This window comes from Ciona intestinalis, chromosome 2 (assembly GCF_000224145.3).
Source record: "Ciona intestinalis chromosome 2, KH, whole genome shotgun sequence".
NCBI lineage: Eukaryota > Metazoa > Chordata > Ascidiacea > Phlebobranchia > Cionidae > Ciona > Ciona intestinalis.
The window spans coordinates 2057933-2075502 of record NC_020167.2 but is presented as its reverse complement, the minus strand read 5'-3'; the positions used below and the strand labels follow the sequence as shown (position 1 = coordinate 2075502).

Genomic DNA, 17570 nt, shown 5'->3' with positions numbered 1-17570 from the left:
TCACAAAAATGGCTTTCTTTGCATATATATTATTATTTATTATTATTATATATATGTATATATATTATACAAATAAAAATAATAAAAAAGCGCAATTTATTATGACTCGATCCAGTGGAAGTTTGCATCACATTGCATGTAGACTTGATCACTCATCTGAGTACCTTTTAAACAAATGGTCGTAAAGCTAATAAATAAGGAATGTTTGTATTTATATTCGATGTTCTTATTTAGGACTTGTACTTTTTAGAAAATTATTTTTTGTTTTAATAGTTTGTTTTATATATATATATATATATAAATATAATAATATATATATATTTTTTTTTAATAGGTGATTAGTTTTACTGGTTCCTAAATGTAAAATATGTAACTTAACCTCTGAATGAAAAATATTGAAGGAATTCGCGTTGGCATAATTATGTTATAGGCATAAGGGCTTAAGTATGTATAAACTACTTTGACTGATTTGACACATCTGTTTTTTTTGTACAAAGACAAGTTTCTAGAATGTGTTTGCAACTAATAAACTGTATCGCGAAAGCGCCGATTTTAGGGTACACGTTTTGCACCACTTTTTACGAAGCATCTGTACAATTTGGTTTGCAACCTTGTGTGAAAGCATGTATACTGCTTCAAGAATAGTTGCAAACAGTTAGCATTATATTGCTCTAACTATTGGTTGACTCTTGTTTATACATGTGTGTGCTACATTTATATTCACCAACTGAGATATAAGAGTTTGACATGAGATTTCAACAGCTCACTCAGACCGTTAGTTATGAATTCTAATGCTGACTGCTATGTTACCTCTAATGCGCGAGTGACTCCATATACGTAGCATAAAAATGACCAGTTTTCGCACCTGGCCAACTGACAATGGTGTAAGTAAAAGACTATGTGGTAACAATAAACATTATTTAGAAAAACGGTTTAATGTTAAGATATATTATCTGTCCCAGGGATTCACATGATTAGTTTATTTCTGTGTTACCTTTAAAATTGCAACAATTATTTTCGAAGTGATTTGGGCAACGTTGTTTGGATTGCACACGCAGATGTTAAAGTTTTTAGTCTAATAAACACTTCTGCCAATTTTTAAATTACGTACTCCTATTTTATGCTCAACCAACCCAACGGACGTATTATGTTACAAAACAATATCGTAATGTTTGCATTTGTATGTACAAATATGTTATAGGTTGTATAATAAAAACCTATACTGATAACTTCAGAGTGTCATGTATGATATAATAATATTCAGATTATCACAAATGCATCTGTTTGTTTATTATGTTAGTAGCCACCATATTGCATTCACGAAATAAATTTGTTAATATTTTGCAGTTCAGTCGGTTTTTGGTGACTTAACAAAATAAATACGTATAATATACAGTAATACGGGTATTACTGAGATCTATGTAACTAAAACTGATTGTTAGTCAGACAAAAGTGTTTTGAAACAAGTGTAATTGTGACAGCTGACGGCAATATGTAATGTATTGTATAGCGTGAGGTTGCTCAATTATTAAAATTAAGCTGCTATTTTAAAAAACAAATACTATCATAGAAACGACATATTACACAGACATGACTTGTGAACACATACCAATTACAGATGTGGCTTTTAAAAATAAGTCTGCATTATATGCTGCCCAACCGGCAAGCAATGTTGTGACACTTCTGACTAAGTTATTGGGTTCTGTGGGCGACACAGTCAAACCGGCTTATTTGAGCCAGGAAGGCTTTATCCAGATGTGGTCTAGTTAAGGGAGGTTGAATGTAATATACTTGCTTGTTAAATGATGTTAAAAAAGCTATGTAATATGCAAATACTGAAGATTATTAAGTGTTCTTGCCACATAAAAGGTTCAATTATTGTGTTACGACATATCTAACCCCAATCTTTCAATGTATATTTGATATATTTTAATATATATATATATATATAAATATATATATACATATGTTGTGTCAATCAAATAATCAAACACTGATACTTTGTGGCACAAAAACAAGATAACAGGATGATCCAATAAATAAGGGGGGAATGTTAATAATATTATGCAGGGGATGTAACCAAAAAATCGTCAAAAACATGACATAATGATTCGATGAGTAAGCGTCAAACATTGATACAAAACACTATATTTTTGTCATTGTTTTTAACGTAGTAATAAAACGTCACATAAAATTTGGATAGTCTATGACTCTATGCTACTGGCACAGTGGCACAGATAATCTGTTTGGTTGCTTAACACTTGACATATATTTCAGCCCCATCTACATACTTTTTTGGATACCACCATTTGGCTCCAAGACTCAATACAACCTTGATAAATGTGGAGACTGCATTGTTACTTACAATCAAAATGATCTCGACAGAGCTGAAGCTGTAGTTCTTCATTTCACTGAAGCAACAGAGCAACGAATACCGGATAAAAGCCGACGGTAATATATTAATGGATGTACAAACAGTATAACAACTACAAATACAAATAGTGTGGTATGATACTTGTATTTATAATTTTCTTTAGTTTTAAGTTGTAATGCTGTTTTTTTCAATTTACAGCAAACCAAATCAAATGTTTACTTTTTATTCAATGGAGAATCCATGGTCTGTGTCTGTATTAAGAGGCATGTCTTTTAAAGTGTTTGATAATTACTTCAACTGGACTATGAGCTTTCGACGTGACTCAAACATATTTTACCCATATGTTGTATGGTTTGAAGAAGATGGTCTTTTTAACGGAGATACTTCCAAGCATTACTCTGAGCAGGTTGTTAAGGACATTCTCTCTAAAAAACAAAGCGATATTTTAGCATATTGGCTAGTAAGCAACTGTGGTTTTACTCACGGTGCAAAAATACGAAAAGTGTTGGTTGAAGAAATGGAAAGTGCTGGTTTGACTATAGATAAAAGAGGAGCCTGCTTTGGAAAGTCCGTTCCCCAAGACCCCCAAGCATTTGCTGAAAAATTTAAGTTTTATCTAGCGTTTGAAAATGGAGTTCATTGTAGAGACTATGTAACTGAAAAATTCTGGTCCAATGCACTTAAAGCAGGACTTGTACCAGTTGTTTGGGGTCCAAAGCGAAAAGACATTGAAGCACTTGCCCCTAAAGGTTCTTTCATTTTTTATGAAGATTTTAATTCTTCGGCAGATTTGGTGAAGTACCTTCAATATTTAAACGCAAACGATACCGCATATGCTGAATACTTTAACTGGCGGTTAAAGCAACCCACCATTGAAGAATTTCCTTTGATTGAATATAAAGGTTACAGGAGGAATACAGGCATGTGTCAGATGTGTCGGCTACTGTGGCACAAAAGACTTTACAACAATGTGAGTAATGTTGTTGCTTCACTTGAGGATTGGTGGAAGAACTCTGATAATCCAGAATGCCTCAGTTCATCTGTTAAACCACATGACAAATTTAAATAGCCCAAGGATTTTCTATGTTGCAACAGTCTGTTTACTATATGACATTAAACATGTAGTTTTTTAACATGGACATATTTCAGTATTTTCTTCAGTTTTCAAATTGCTGTTCATTTTTGACTTAACTCAACCAAGTATAACTATAACATTTACCTTGTTTACCATTATGGGTTTCCATATTTCATGCTGTTTTAGTTGTATCGAGGTAACGCTTACCTAATCCAATTCCAAATCTGTAAACTACACTGCTGTTGATATGATTATGGTGCACATAGCAATATTTATACAACTTTAAGAGGCGGAGGGTTATATAAATGTCTTCATATTTGTTTGTTTAAGTTCATTTTCACGCTGTAATTCTCTTTATTACTGTTGAAAACTGCGTCATTTAGTAGGAATTAATGTTTTCTAAAACAATCTTTACATTTGTAATCGCATTTTATATTTCCATCTGAAGATGCGTAAACATATTGACAGAAACACATTAGAAATTCAAATCATAATGTAAACAAAATTTTAACCTAAACACTTAACTGTTACATTGCACTTTGCATATCTTTATTATTACTGTTTTATGTTGCTTTTCTGTATTTAATTTTTACGTCATGTATAATATATATATGCAAGTTAGCTTAAAATTATATATATAGAAAGAAAAATGATTGAGTGTTTCTTTCATAAACACATCCAGTTTTGCTTAAAAATCTAAACAGCTGCTAGTTGTAATGTAATTTGCCCTGCATTATGTGGAACAATTGTTTGCTTGACCACGGTTTCTTAACCATGTGGTTCAACAGCATCTTTATAAATATAATCTGGTTTTATGCTCAAAGTGGACTATTGGGAGAAATTAAATTCCAACTAAGCGATAATATTAAAAACTTTTACTGTTGTGTCTAATAGATAGGCAGGAAGGAAAAGCCTAATCGTGCTTCCTTTGGTACATAAATCAGCTGCAGCAAGTTCCTATATCAAAATTACAGTTCAGAGAAATGAAAGATTTAAAGTTTGAGGAATTTGAAATAGGCATGAGGTTTAGAACGAATTATTTCCTGGTACTTTTTGGGGCAATTGGATGCTTATTGCTAAGTGCAGTTATAACAAGGTTTGTCATTGGCTTATGTAAACTAATTTTACTTAGTAACACCTTATTTGCCAATTATAGGGAAATTCTTCCTCAACTGAGTACTTGTAACTGCACAAAATATGAACTAAATGATGGGTTCCTTGAAAAACTGGAAAAAATGAGAACTTCTCCAGGTACTGTATATACCAAATATTGTATTGATGCTAATTTGTTGATTGGTCGTTTATTTTGTTTTTAACTTATTTGTCGCTGCATTAAACAGAAGTGCCAGCTGAAGTTTTTGAAAGAGTAATTCTAACAAGACAAATTCGAAAGGACATTTTGGAGATGTGGAATGCTCTGCAATATGAATTTGATAATTTGAACTCCACAGAAGATGTACATGGAGCTTTATTAAGATTAAATGAAAGACACAAGTACGTTTAACTAAGTTGCCTCTACTATCAAAAGTAAGCAACTTATTTTCAGTAACTAGATAAAATTGTTTTTTTTTACAAAATGTTTTGTTGCCTAGTGCGCTTATGATTGAAATAGAAGACCTTTTAAGTTTTGAAGAACCTTGGCAGGAATCGCTTTCAAACAACCTCTCTGTCTATGTTCAAAGTGAATTATGGCGACTGCAGGTAGTAACAACAAACTGATAACATGCAGGCTTGATTTAAATCGGAGTGCCTTTACAAAAATACAATAGTGGCAAAACTTTTAAAATCTAATTGCATTTAAATCCTTTGTTTTATAAAATAGCTTACAGTTACTGAGGCCTGATTACACACAAAAGTTGGATAAGTAGAAGGCATATTGTTTGAACTTTATTTTTATTTCAGAATCCGTCGAAATGTAACCAAACTTCACCCCAACTTTTTACCAAGTAGAGTGGCTGAGGTCTTGGTTGCGAAGTTCATAATATTTTCACCAAGTTTCTCGTTGCCCTGGGTCAAGAAAGAACTTTATTTTACTACTCAAAGGGCATGACTTATTCAATGGACGGGTTGGAAGCTGGATTTTTGCCACTGAGTGAAAATTGCCAAAAACCTCGTTCAACAGAAAAATGGAAGCAATTAATAGGTTATTTTAAATTTTTAATTAGAATTACATTGTAACTTTTTCGCAAATACGTTTTGTATACATTTGTGTATGTTTTTGCAGTTTTACATACTAATTATATAAGACATGATTAACGTCTCTTACTTTTCAATGTCTCTTATTAACATTTATTGTTCACCTTCCATTTCAGATGATGAAACCTCACGGAATGAATCCTGTGTTTACATCAAAGATTCGTATGATTACAACAGCATCTACAGACCACAAGCTGTTCCTTCTAACTTGCTGCCGGTGATTGAGAAATTTCACAGCCACCCATTTTTGTGGTTTGCAAGTCAAGTAGTCTGGTACATCACACGGCCAAATATTATGATGAAGAACAGACTTACAATCATGGAGGAAAAAGTTAATTTTCAACTGCCTATTGTTGGGTAAATGTTGATATATGTGCAATTTTTGTTATATTTGTCATCACTAATTGTTCTATGCCATTGATTTAAATGTACTTTGTTCACTAATTGTTCTATGCCATTGATTTAAATGTACTTTGCACAGAATACATGTTCGCCGATCAGACAAGCTCAGCTCTGAGGAGGAACATACAGTTTTTCAACCATTGAGTGCGTACATGAAACCTGTAATAGATTGGTATGATAGATATGAAATGAGGCAAATGAGAGATGAGATTGATGTTAAGGTAAAGAGACGAATATATCTTGCAATGGATGACCCAACAGTTTGGGAAGAAACCAAAAGGTACGAAATTTTGTAAATCACTTGCTAGAAGAGATGTATAGATTTATATTTAACTGTTCTGTATAAATGAAGTTAATTTATTGTGTATTAAATAAGATTTGAAACAGCCTAATCACTCAAAAAGTCTGAACAATTTTTGTCCTTATGAATTATCACTTATACATGAAATTCCACTGCGGTAAGTTGGTTAGCGGGCGTGCTTCTACCAAGATGGTGGGTTCAAGGCTCGTTGCTGCTACTATTGTTGGCATATTTCTACTTAGGCCACACACTCAAGGGCAATTGCTCCAAGCCAGTAGTCACTAATAATCAACCATACACAAAAATAAAAATCCAAAAATAACAACAAACCATCTACAAAGTTACATTTGTGAACACCCATGTTCTGACAACTGTCGTTTTCTGGCCACCCGAAGACAAAGCAAGTTACATTCAATTAATTAATTCTTGTGTTGTATACATATAGTAAATATGTTCTGTTTTGCAATTATTCCAATATTACTGTGAGAAATTTTTAAAACATCCATATTGTTTTCAGCTTTCCGGAGTTTGAGTTTTTTGGAAATAAATCATTTGCAGTAAGATCAAACAAAATTAAGCATCGCAGATCAACTGAAGGATTTTTTGAAGTTATAACTGATGTAAACATGCTTGCCAAGTGTAATTACATTGTTGGGACATTATCTTCTGAGGTACAGTTTAAGCAGTTTCTTAAATAATCAGAAATAGTTATTTCAACAACGGTACGCAAACTTCTTGTTGTACATATACAGCATTGTAGTAGAGAAACCGATTCAGCTTTTTGTAAAACATATAGTATATGATCAATTTTAACACCTTATATTAACAATGATTCATTTCTTTTTTATAACTTTTAAACAGCTGAGTCGACTGGCATATGAACTGATGCAGACTTATCATGTTGATGCAACAGATAAATTCTACTCGCTTGACATAGAATATGGAATTGACGACCAATATTTGATGGAATACATGTCTCAATTCAATCACACACACAGTTCGTTCGCAGAAATGGAACTGCAAGTTGGGGACATGGTTAAAGTGGAGGGGCTAATGTCTGACAGCCAATATGTTTTTGGTGAGAACCAACGTACAAATGCTACTGGTCTTGTTCCTGTTTTCAAATTGAAGCGAAAAAATCAGGCAATAGTTTACCCAAGCTTTTTTAATAGTTTCTCTGATACAACTGTTTAGTTTGGAGAATGCAATACTGGTGTGAGTAATATATAGTATGGTGAGGAGGATGGAACAGCCTTTTATTCCATTTTCTTGTCCCATATAGTAGTAAACAAAGAACATTCATTAAATTATAAAACTGTATGCTCGTACACCTATAGACGGTTGTTAATTGTTTAAAAGATGATCAAGTTATGGGGAAATTATGTGCTAAAATGTGCCGTCTTCCTTCACCCTACCGCAACTCTAGGTAACTGAATTACTAGAGTTGTTGCATAATGGTATGTACCAAAGCATTGATAATATATGTTATATGGAAATATTAAGGTTAAGAGGTACTTTATGTGCATTAAGAGAAACAGTTTTCTATTTCTGTGAATGTTCTGTTTTTAAAATGTAAAATGATTGCTTTTTGTACCGTTGTGTTTTAAATATTTTGTTTTATATCACGGGCGTGTTATATTGCGTTTTATGTATCTTGGCGTTTTGCCCCGTTTCGTAGCCTTGTCCCTTGTTGTATGTTGCCGAATAAAGAATTATAGCGGCATACCAATAACAAATGATAAAGTTGTATATAGATAGAGATGCTCAAAAAATGTAATTTATAACTACCACCAAATATTCAAAAAACAAAAAAAAATATTTATAAATAATCTCTATGGAATTGGTATTTGTTCCAAGGATCGATACTACGTACTCAAAATAAATATATAAAGCAACTAACTTTTGTAACAAAGACATGATCACATGAACAGGTGCTCGACGAAAAAGAATCTATTGGACCACTAACGTGCCCAATAAAATGCTGTTTTTGTCACGTGACAAATTCATTATCTGGCGGGTTTGTTAATCGAGTTCCAAAACATGAAGTGTGTTTTGCCAGGAGCAAACGTTAAGTTGTTTGCAAAAGCGATACATTGCCTTGCGAAACTTGGTCACTATGTTTACTTTGAGCCTCTGGATACCGGTCTCGCACTCAAAACGGTTAATTCGTCAAGATCAGCATACGTCAGTATCCTTTTTATGAAACCTTTGTTTCAAGTATACAATGCAGGGTCGGATATCGACCTAACTGTGGACGACGACAACTTACCAATTACCAGATGCAAAGTTGCTTTAAAGACTTTACTTCAAGGTAAGATTTAAACATGTAGTCAAGTTTTTTTTTAAATTAAAAGTAGTAACATTTTAGGATCAACACTTTTATGTGACCAGTAACAAGTGCCAATATATCATAGGCCGGTGCTGTGGCACCGTAGTTAGCGGGACTGCCTCTAACTCGGGGTAATGGTTAATTGCTTCAACCCAGTGGTCACTAATTGGTTGTTCAAATTATCAGCCATACTTAAAAAGAATAAAAGCCACCAAAAAATAATCACTCTCAAAGTAATATAAGTGGTAACTCATAAGCATGCATGAGGTGTATAAAACAGTACACCCAAATTATAATGACTGTCGTTTTCCGGCCACAGGGCCACACAGGGATATAATAAGTTACCTTTATTCATTCATTCATACACCATCCTTAGATTAGCTAGTATTAAGTAACTCTAAAATACTTTACCTGTAATAATGGGCTTAATGCTTACTTTTCAGTGTTCAAATCACTTGCAAACATAGAAAGATCAGTGGAAACATGTGATATTGACCTTGATGGTGATGAGTGCAGACTTGTGTTTCAACTGAAATGCAAGCATGGTATCACTAAAACACATCACCTCACATTTCAAGAATGTGAATCATTACAGGTTAATGTACAATTGTTTGTAACTAATCTTTATAGGGTAGAGGTTATGCACCAAGTTAGTAGGGGTTAAAATCGTTTTGTTAATTGGGGTGTTTGCGTGTTTCATTGTGGGTTTTTGCTTTTTAGTCATAAGTCAGTGACAGTGTATGAATGATTGGTTAAATGACATGTACAAATACATTGTATTCTTATTGGCTTAATAACTCCCATCATTTTGTACGTTTGATGTAACAGTTTTATTACTAGTACTAAAATTTAATAAAAATTGAACAACTGAACAAATAAATTTAATTTTTTTGTCAATTTTATATTTCAGGCGATTTTTGCAAAAGATCTTTCACCTAATGTTTTAAAATGTGACCATAAAGTTTTATCGGATGTTGTGATTAATTTCTCGTCCAGTCTGGAAGAAATAACGATGCTAGTTTCACCTTGTAAAGTTGTGTTGAGAAGTTACTCAGATGATGAAAGTGATGAAATTGCTCAACTGATGAAAACTGAGGTTTCCCTTAACCCAGAAGAGTTTTCACAATACCAGGTGATGTTAACTTGATGCTTTAATGGATTCATGTTCTGGATTCTGATTATTTATTTCTATTTGTAATGGTTTGTATTTTGTATGTGGACAGGACTATTAATAGTTTTTGATATTTGCTATAAAAAAATGAGAAATTTAATTTTGTGTAACCACTAACCAAGTTAACTATTATTTTGGCCTCTGTTCTATGCCTGAAATTTTGTTTCATTTTACACTACATTTACATTTTTGATTCTGTTTGGTTAAAAGTTGGGCAAAATGAAAACCTAAGTTTCAGATTCCTGCAAAATATTGTTATGAAAGTCCTGCATGATAAAATCCTGTAACATGAAATATGTAGTTAAAGGCCTAGAAAAGACACAGTTCTCAATTTCATTTATTCTTACTTAACATGGCAGCTTAAGGTATGGTGCAATGTAGTTTTACTTTTCGTATGACTGCATTTTTATAACTGTGGCCATTAAGACAGCCAGAAAAGTAAGGGGAACTGAAAGGTGTGGTTCAAAAAACCACTGGTTTTGAATAAAAATAGATTGATAAAAGTAAATTTTCAAGGACACATATTCACAACAACCGTTTTATATGCTACTATGATCTGTGCCACTTTAATTTTGTGTTTGTTTTCAGATCGGTGTTGACACAGACGTCACTTTCTGCTTGAAAGATGTTCGTGCAATCCTTGCTTTTTGTGAGGTAGCAGCAATGCCAGTGAATATACATTTTGAGGTTGGTGGAAAGCCTATAATCTTCAGTCTCGGGCATAATGGATATTTTCGTGCAAACTTCGTGATTGCTACTATTGCTACGGATAAAAATTCCCAGCATTCAAACGCGACTGCAAACTTTACCACCAACACAACATTCCCCACGACTAACAAGCGGAGTTTTGTGAAACCTTCCAGATCAAAAGTAGCTCCAAAACCTCTTCGGAAGGTCTCCGCTCAAAAGACGAACGCAAAGCCGCAGCCGACAAAGCTGCCGCAGCCGAAAGATTGTGATTCAATTAATTCGGAACATGACGTGAGCCCAGAAATACCGCTGCAAGGGGGTGAACAGACAAACGCAACCCGTTACGAAGGGTTTAACTCGCCTTCACCAAAGCAGCCGTGTTTTAAAAACGTTAAAACCGTATTTTTCGCAGCCACTCAACCCAACGATTTAGACCGTACAGTCTTAGTACTAGCGCCAGACTCTGACAACGAAGATGGTACCTGATTTTGCATGTCTACGAGGAGATTTTAGGTTATTTTGTTTTTTTTTCGTTTTTTTTTTTTTAATTCCATGAGCGTACTGTGATCATACGAGCGCTGTATATGAGTCACAATATGGGTCAATAACTCTACAAACACTGAACTGTTTATGTGTTTTAAGCAGCAACGATAAGCTTAGAAGTTTTAGGGCAGTTAAGCAATTTTAGTGTCCGGCAGTGCAAGTTGAAAACATCGCTGTAAAAAGTCCTGTATAGCGGGGTAGAAAGAAGGTTCCAGTTTCTTTACAACAAATAAATGGTAGACTATAACGCCGACTCCCATCAGAATAATAGAGTAGAAATATAGGAAATGAGGGTTTTGTATTATTGGGCAGATGATAAACACTATCGAGATGCAGCAGATCATCAGGGGAATGAACGTTGGAACCTGAGACAATAAAACGTTTTAATATCCGGTGCCGTCGCGCAGATGTTAGCGGCCCTGCCTGTAGCAAAGAAAGTACGAAGTACGACCCTGCTACCATTTTCTTGTGCAGTCGTTTAACAGCCCAGCAATTACGTACTTGGCAGCCATACATTTAAAAATTACCAAAAGTAATCACCTACAAAGTTACATCTGTTTTATAAGACTTACACTCACCTTAAAAGGTTCGTGGAAGATCAGGTCTACGTTTTCTCAGCACAAGCACGGCAGCTGCGTTCATAAAGTAGTGAAGCCAACCCGTGAACCCAAGCGCATCAATCAGTGGATCCAACTCACCGATTGCAATAAGTGTGATTGAAAACACACAAGTCACCACAATAGCTGGAGCAGGTGTCAAGTTGTGAATGTGGACCATTTCAAAGAGCTGGTAAAATGATGATGACATATGGAGGGGGGAGATGGGACATCTTTCACTCTATTTTTTCGTCCCATTTGGTAGTAAACAAAGAACATTCATATTTCATTAAACCGTATGCTCTTTTTTCCTATAGATCGCTGTTCGTTCAAAACACGAACAGGATAATTGGATATTATGCGTTAAAGGTGTCCCATCTTCTCTCACCCTACTATTTACATTGTAAAGCAACTGAACCGCAAGATGCATTATCTTACTGTTCAACGCAATATATTGCACTGTAAACGGTTTTCGAAAATGTACTGAACAATCTGTATTGTACGATGTTCATTGTACAATGTAAACCACATTGATTAGTCTACCATACCTTAGGTAGCTGTCCATTTCTACCGGCAACAAACGCACACCGTGAGAATGCGAGGATGCTAGTGTTGTAAGACCCGATAGTAGAGATTGCGACAAGCAATGGAATCAACCATGGTAAGCTTCCCACCAGCTTGTACGAAAACGTAGCAGCCACTGCTTCCGAAGAGAGAACTTCGATTGGCGACAACACTGTTATATGAGACATGCCTTATTGCCTTTATAATCAGTTAACGTAATCAGTTAACGTTTTACTGTAGCATGTTATTGGAACCGTAGTAAAATGGATCTGTTATTCGAACTGCAGCATTTCCGTCGGAAATTGTGGTAATTGTATTGACGATGATGTATTGGCCTCCCCTTTGCTTCCAATAAGACAATCTTTTGAATTTATTTAAACGTCTTATCATAAATAATATTTATTGGGCGTAACAGCCATGCTTTCTATTTAACTAAGGGCTGTAATTATTTAGTATCTTAATTAAGCGTGTTATGACAACTGCATTTTTTGCCTTCTATTTTTTTCGTTTTTCTATGCTGCTGCAATCATCGTTACCAAATAGATATATTAATGTTATGTCATGTTGTACAATGAACATATGATATATATAGTCGGTCGGGAAAAACGGCACATAATACTCCAACATCCTGATCGCGTTTTAAACAACTAACAGCTGTCAGTGGAAGTTATAAGAATATGGTTTTATATTTCTTTGAATATCCTTTGTTTACTGCCAAATGGGACGAGAAAATAAAATGAAAATGTGTCCAATCTTCCCAACCCGACTATATAATACAGTATTTACTATTAACATACACTGTAGGTCCTTTTTCCAATGGAAATTTATGAAATACACGAACCTGCAAAGTAGCCAACGTTTACGAATATGTAGAAAATAGTTACTAAAGAAACCGCAAAAATTGTTGCACGTGGAAGAGTCTTTTCCGGGTTTTTAACTTCCTCAACAAGAAAAGCTAATCCAGAAAAGCCTGAATATGGCCATGATATCTGCAAATTTGAAGAAATGTCATTTGGGTGAATGGGTGTGTTTTATCTTTTAAACAAATATACAACGTATATCGTAACCTTGTAAAATGCCAACGTAAATCGCCCCCATTCGATGTTTTTGATTGGTTCAGGATCAAAAATGTGAGAGAAGTTATGAATGCCAACAGGATCTGCGTTAATTAATCGATAGATTCCTCCGAAGCATATTGCACTCAAGGCAGCGTACTTACAACCAGTAAAAACCATCTGAAACTTTAAGGCATAACACGTTGGTTATACGATCGTTCGCGTTTTGTTAAAGTGACTTCAGTGACAGTTTAATGCAATCCATACCTTTAGAGTCGCAGACACACTTTTGCAGTTGATAAAGACGATGCTAAACATAAGACACAAAGCCACCAGCTTTGTTGCAGAGACTGGAGGGTTACATCCAAAAAATGCTTCCGTGGCGTACCTGCCGAAAGCAAGCAGCGACACCGAATCAAACAAGGGTGCTATAAGCATTTTCCAAATATAAACAAAGCCCACAACTGGATGATACGCAAGACTGAAAATTGGAAGATTCCCCCCTGATTGTTGAATTGAGAGGGCAAGTTCGCAAAAACATAGACTGGAGGACATGGCAATCAAGCCTCCGGCAAGCCAAACTATTAGACTGATTCCGATGCTGTTGTTAGCCGCATCTGCAACCGACGGAATTTCCCATTTACCTTCATGTTTTTTTTCCTATCGCACAGGATTTTGTTTAAATGGAAACACTTACCTAACACTCCAACAGGTGAAATAAATATACCGGAACCGATGATAAGACCAGAAATAACTGACACACCTCTCCAGAAACCAATTTTGCGTCGTAACTCCAATGGTTCGTTACCACTGCACTTTTCATTCTTCTCCATTCTTGGTCAGCTATACTTTTTGCCTAGATACCAGATACGTTTTTAATTAGACTGGCTGGACACTATATGACTGTCAAAACAAAGTGGTTTGCACTGCATCGTATTTAGGAATGCATTAGCGTATTACTCTTATGGCAGGAAATTATGTTGCCAAATGCGTCAATTTACTAGCGACAGCTCAAGACTACAGCTGCCCAAGCACACAAGAACGTTCCCCGTACGATAGGATGGATGTTTATGAGCTAAAGCTGCAACTGCGGCGGCTTTCCTTCTTAGAAATCGACGAACGAACATGATCGAGGTGTTGTGTTTTATTCTGATGGTCAAGCTGCATAATTATTTGATACGATTCGTACAAGGCGCTTAAAGCGCGTTCATTTTTAGTATGGTGGAATGAGGTAAAACGGGACATGTTTTCGCTTTTTTTTTCTTTTCCCATTTGTGTTACATATGTATTCTCTAGTGCGACGCTTTTGTTTCGTGGCTTTAATGCACTAAACCTTTGTTTATTAATGTTTGACGAACTAAATGATGAATATCTGCAAACGATAATAAGCAATAACACATTCCAACCTATAAAAGTAAACGATCTACCAAAGTAACTACTGCTGCACCGCAACCAAACTATCTATTGCGACAAAGCAAAAATGTTAATTATACTTACTGCATGCTGCAGGTCCAAAAGGGCGGATTGTCGAAGTGAAACGCGATAGCGATTGAAATAGTACCACATCTAACGCTGATAAAAACAAAGGAGCAAATCTCTAATGGATGAGCACGTATAATTTAAACATTTGCTTATTGTACCCTGTCAAACATCTTTAGAAAATAAATATAAAATAACCCAATGGGTTTAAACGAACTTGTTAAGTTTTGTTTGCGTTTTTCATTTGTGGGAAGGAGTAAAATAGCTTTTATTTATCTTTAATGGATTCTTTAAAATACTAAAATTACCCCTATTAAATGACTAAAATGTCACAAATTATCCGCTTCCAGTTTTTGTTTTGGACTTTTTAAAACAGAAAACAAAATACCGATGTGTTTTAGAGTTTCTAAACCCTAAATTTGTTTTAAGTTCAATCTTTCCCCCTAATTTACTTTCTTTTACGTAATACTGTATTGGCTCTAAAAGATTTTCTTATCTGGATGTCGCAAAATTAAACAGTAGGTGTACCCTGAATATGATTTCTCTAGTGAGTTTACGAAATAGATTAAGTCCAATTAAGGTATAAGAGTAGCTGAGTAGTGCATTTAATGCGTCTCCACCTAAATGGTATTATTTAAATTCAGTCGTGAATGGTTGTGTGGATTTATTATCTCACCAACACCAACACACGTGCTGCCGTGCCCCCCAAACTCCCAGACAGCAGTGTTACTGTTATGTTAAACTACATGAGGACAGTAATCACGAGTAATTTTTTCGCTAATCACGCGGTTTTAAATCTGAAAGTTTAGTTTAAAAATTATAGATGTAGGCTATTCTGATTTGATTTAAAATCAAGAGAATGAGAATAAACGCTAGAATTAAGAACTGACATAAGTGTGGAAAAAAGCTGCGCAAAAAAACAAAGATCTATATAGCCACTAACGTGCTCAAAAAGACGCACAAAAACAACAAGCAACAACAAAAAGAATAACTGTTCGACGAAAAAGGATCTATATGACCACTTACGTGCTCAACAATCAAGAACAACAGTTCGACGAAAAAGGATCTATATGGTCACTGCAAGCCAACATTGTGAAGTGAAAACTGCCACGTTGATTGTTTGTTATATTAAGTGACTCTGTTGATACATACCCAAGTATATAAATAGACTTACTAAGAGCTATAAAAGTAGGGTTGGGGAAGATGAAAACCTTTAGCAGTTAGAACCTAATATCCAACTATATCCTGATTGTGTTTTAAACAATTACCAACGGTATGGAAGTCCTGGGGATGCGGTTTTATAATTTGTTTACTACCAAATAGGACGAGAAAATAGAATAAAAAGGTGTCCCATCGCCCCCACCCAACTACACGTCTTTGATCTGTTTAATTGCTCTGTACAGGTTCAACTAGAGTCGGGGAAACACTGAGTAGTCCAACTGCCTTCATCTTGTTTCCAAAAGCAGTGACTTTTGCAATGAATTTAAACAAACTAGTTAGGATTGTAAATATGTTTTTACCTGTAAGCGTGTTTTAACAACTATTGTTTTGTCGCTATATCTTTTTTCTCTCTTTTGTTTAAAATATTTCCAAATCTTCGCTACCGTAATCGAAGAGACAAATAAAAAGTTATTAGTTAATATTAATATGATTAGTTTTGTTTGCGATTTCCGTTTGTGGGAAAGCGTAAAATAGCTTATATTTACCTTATCAAACATTCCTTGCAAAAAAATATAAAATTAACCATACTAAATGACTAAAATGTCACAAATTCACCGCTTATAGATCTCGTTTTTGACATTTTTCGATACAAAACACAGGTTATGCATGTTTGTTTAGTATTAAAATATTCAAATTATTTTTAAATCAAAGGTTCGCTTTAAAACACCGAAAAACATGCATTTTCTCTACACCTACTGTGTTATTTGGGCACAAATTAACGTTCAAATTGCCTTTTACGTAACAATCTGTTGGACTACTCGCTATTTCTATGGCTCTTGGTTTAACTGAGGTAAGCACCCATACTATCTACATTATCGTGCTGTTTTATTACTTTGCTTCGCTACACAAAGACGATCACATGGCATTTACACGAACGTAAAACTTCCAAGCTAAATCTTGGGTTTGCAGTCACGCGGATAAGGATTGCTCCCCATCGCACATAGATCGGTTCGTTGCTCATCTCGTTGCTGTGACTAGACCATGGAAATTGCAATTTCGACCATGTTGAAATAAGGATATTGTAGGCAGAGTCACTCGGATATCCAACAAGTTATAGCGCGGTTAGTTCGTGATACATTAGCCAACTTCCGAAATTGGCCTGTTTGTACGAGAAGTCATCAATTAGAAGTTAAATTAAAGACGAGCTTCTAAACATAGAATTTGCTGATGTGAATGTATGGCCTGCGCACTTGTTGTTCAAACTAATACGTATTGTGACCCCAAACAGTCATTTTGAGTTTGGAAATGTTGCGCAATATGTTCGTAAGGGTCTCGTCTTACCCCACTCTACTATATATAGGAATATAGTTCTGTTCTTTGCTTTTGTTTATATATAGTAGGGTGGGGGAAGTTGGGAGACATTTTAACTCTTATTTCTCGTCCAATGTGGTAGTACACAAGGGACTTTCAAAGAATTATAAAACTATATGCTCAAGACTCCACTAGACCGTTGTTAACTGTTTAAAACACGATCAGGATATTCGGATAATATGCGCCGAAGGTGTCCCATCTTCCCCCACCTTACTATATATAGTATTATGGTGTAAGTGTAAGACGTATATACTGTTTTTTTT

General features: G+C 34.9%; 4 protein-coding genes across 5 annotated transcripts in view; 3 read left to right on the top strand and 1 right to left on the bottom strand.

Annotated features, from left to right (window-relative positions):
- Positions 1 to 4099, top strand: part of alpha-FucT (alpha-fucosyltransferase homologue) — a gene marked incomplete in the record, with an annotated part of 7425 nt that extends 3326 nt beyond the window's left edge. The window contains 2 exon segments of the mRNA NM_001032458.1: positions 2273 to 2451; positions 2573 to 4099. Of these exon segments, the coding sequence (NP_001027630.1) occupies positions 2273 to 2451; positions 2573 to 3443 (1050 nt within the window).
- Positions 4100 to 5449: 1350 nt separating this feature from the next.
- On the top strand, positions 5450 to 8248 carry LOC113475774 (alpha-(1,6)-fucosyltransferase-like). Its single transcript, XM_026840517.1, has 5 exons — positions 5450 to 5592; positions 5762 to 6002; positions 6127 to 6327; positions 6866 to 7019; positions 7210 to 8248. The coding sequence occupies exons 1-5, from the start codon at positions 5496 to 5498 to the stop codon at positions 7540 to 7542; spliced, it is 1026 nt and encodes a 341-aa protein (XP_026696318.1). The 5' UTR covers positions 5450 to 5495; the 3' UTR covers positions 7543 to 8248.
- Positions 8249 to 8296: 48 nt separating this feature from the next.
- On the top strand, positions 8297 to 11155 carry LOC100175771 (cell cycle checkpoint control protein RAD9A). The gene is made up of 4 exons (XM_002130612.4): positions 8297 to 8659; positions 9121 to 9272; positions 9588 to 9809; positions 10437 to 11155. Exons 1-4 carry the CDS (start codon positions 8389 to 8391, stop codon positions 11022 to 11024), a joined length of 1233 nt encoding a protein of 410 aa, XP_002130648.1. The 5' UTR covers positions 8297 to 8388; the 3' UTR covers positions 11025 to 11155.
- Positions 11074 to 14920, bottom strand: LOC100186690 (cystine/glutamate transporter-like). Of its 2 annotated transcripts, XM_026840516.1 has the most exons (8): positions 14794 to 14920; positions 13994 to 14152; positions 13564 to 13913; positions 13309 to 13482; positions 13083 to 13230; positions 12226 to 12413; positions 11660 to 11867; positions 11074 to 11446 (listed from the first exon to the last, which is right to left on the bottom strand). In XM_026840516.1, exons 2-7 carry the CDS (start codon positions 14127 to 14129, stop codon positions 11661 to 11663), a joined length of 1203 nt encoding a protein of 400 aa, XP_026696317.1. In that variant the 5' UTR covers positions 14130 to 14152; positions 14794 to 14920; the 3' UTR covers positions 11074 to 11446; position 11660. The 2 variants fall into 2 exon arrangements, with proteins under 2 accessions (XP_026696317.1, XP_009857792.1); XM_009859490.3 differs by lacking the exon at positions 14794 to 14920 and having other exon boundaries at positions 13994 to 14733.
- Positions 14921 to 17570: the final 2650 nt, after the last annotated feature.

Excerpts from the sequence above, each read along its gene's own strand:
- LOC113475774 (XM_026840517.1), top strand. The coding sequence starts at position 5,496 with ATGACTTATTCAATGGACGGGTTGGAAGCTGGATTTTTGCCACTGAGT. Across the intron at positions 6,003-6,126 it reads TTTCAACTGCCTATTGTTGG|AATACATGTTCGCCGATCAG; the intron begins GTAAATGTTGAT and ends TACTTTGCACAG. Across the intron at positions 7,020-7,209 it reads TTGGGACATTATCTTCTGAG|CTGAGTCGACTGGCATATGA; the intron begins GTACAGTTTAAG and ends ACTTTTAAACAG.
- LOC100175771 (XM_002130612.4), top strand. The coding sequence starts at position 8,389 with ATGAAGTGTGTTTTGCCAGGAGCAAACGTTAAGTTGTTTGCAAAAGCG. Across the intron at positions 8,660-9,120 it reads TTTAAAGACTTTACTTCAAG|TGTTCAAATCACTTGCAAAC; the intron begins GTAAGATTTAAA and ends CTTACTTTTCAG. Across the intron at positions 9,810-10,436 it reads AAGAGTTTTCACAATACCAG|ATCGGTGTTGACACAGACGT; the intron begins GTGATGTTAACT and ends GTTTGTTTTCAG.
- LOC100186690 (XM_026840516.1), bottom strand. The coding sequence starts at position 14,129 with ATGGAGAAGAATGAAAAGTGCAGTGGTAACGAACCATTGGAGTTACGA. Across the intron at positions 13,483-13,563 it reads GTGTGTCTGCGACTCTAAAG|TTTCAGATGGTTTTTACTGG; the intron begins GTATGGATTGCA and ends TATGCCTTAAAG. Across the intron at positions 11,868-12,225 it reads GAAATGGACAGCTACCTAAG|CTCTTTGAAATGGTCCACAT; the intron begins GTATGGTAGACT and ends TCATTTTACCAG.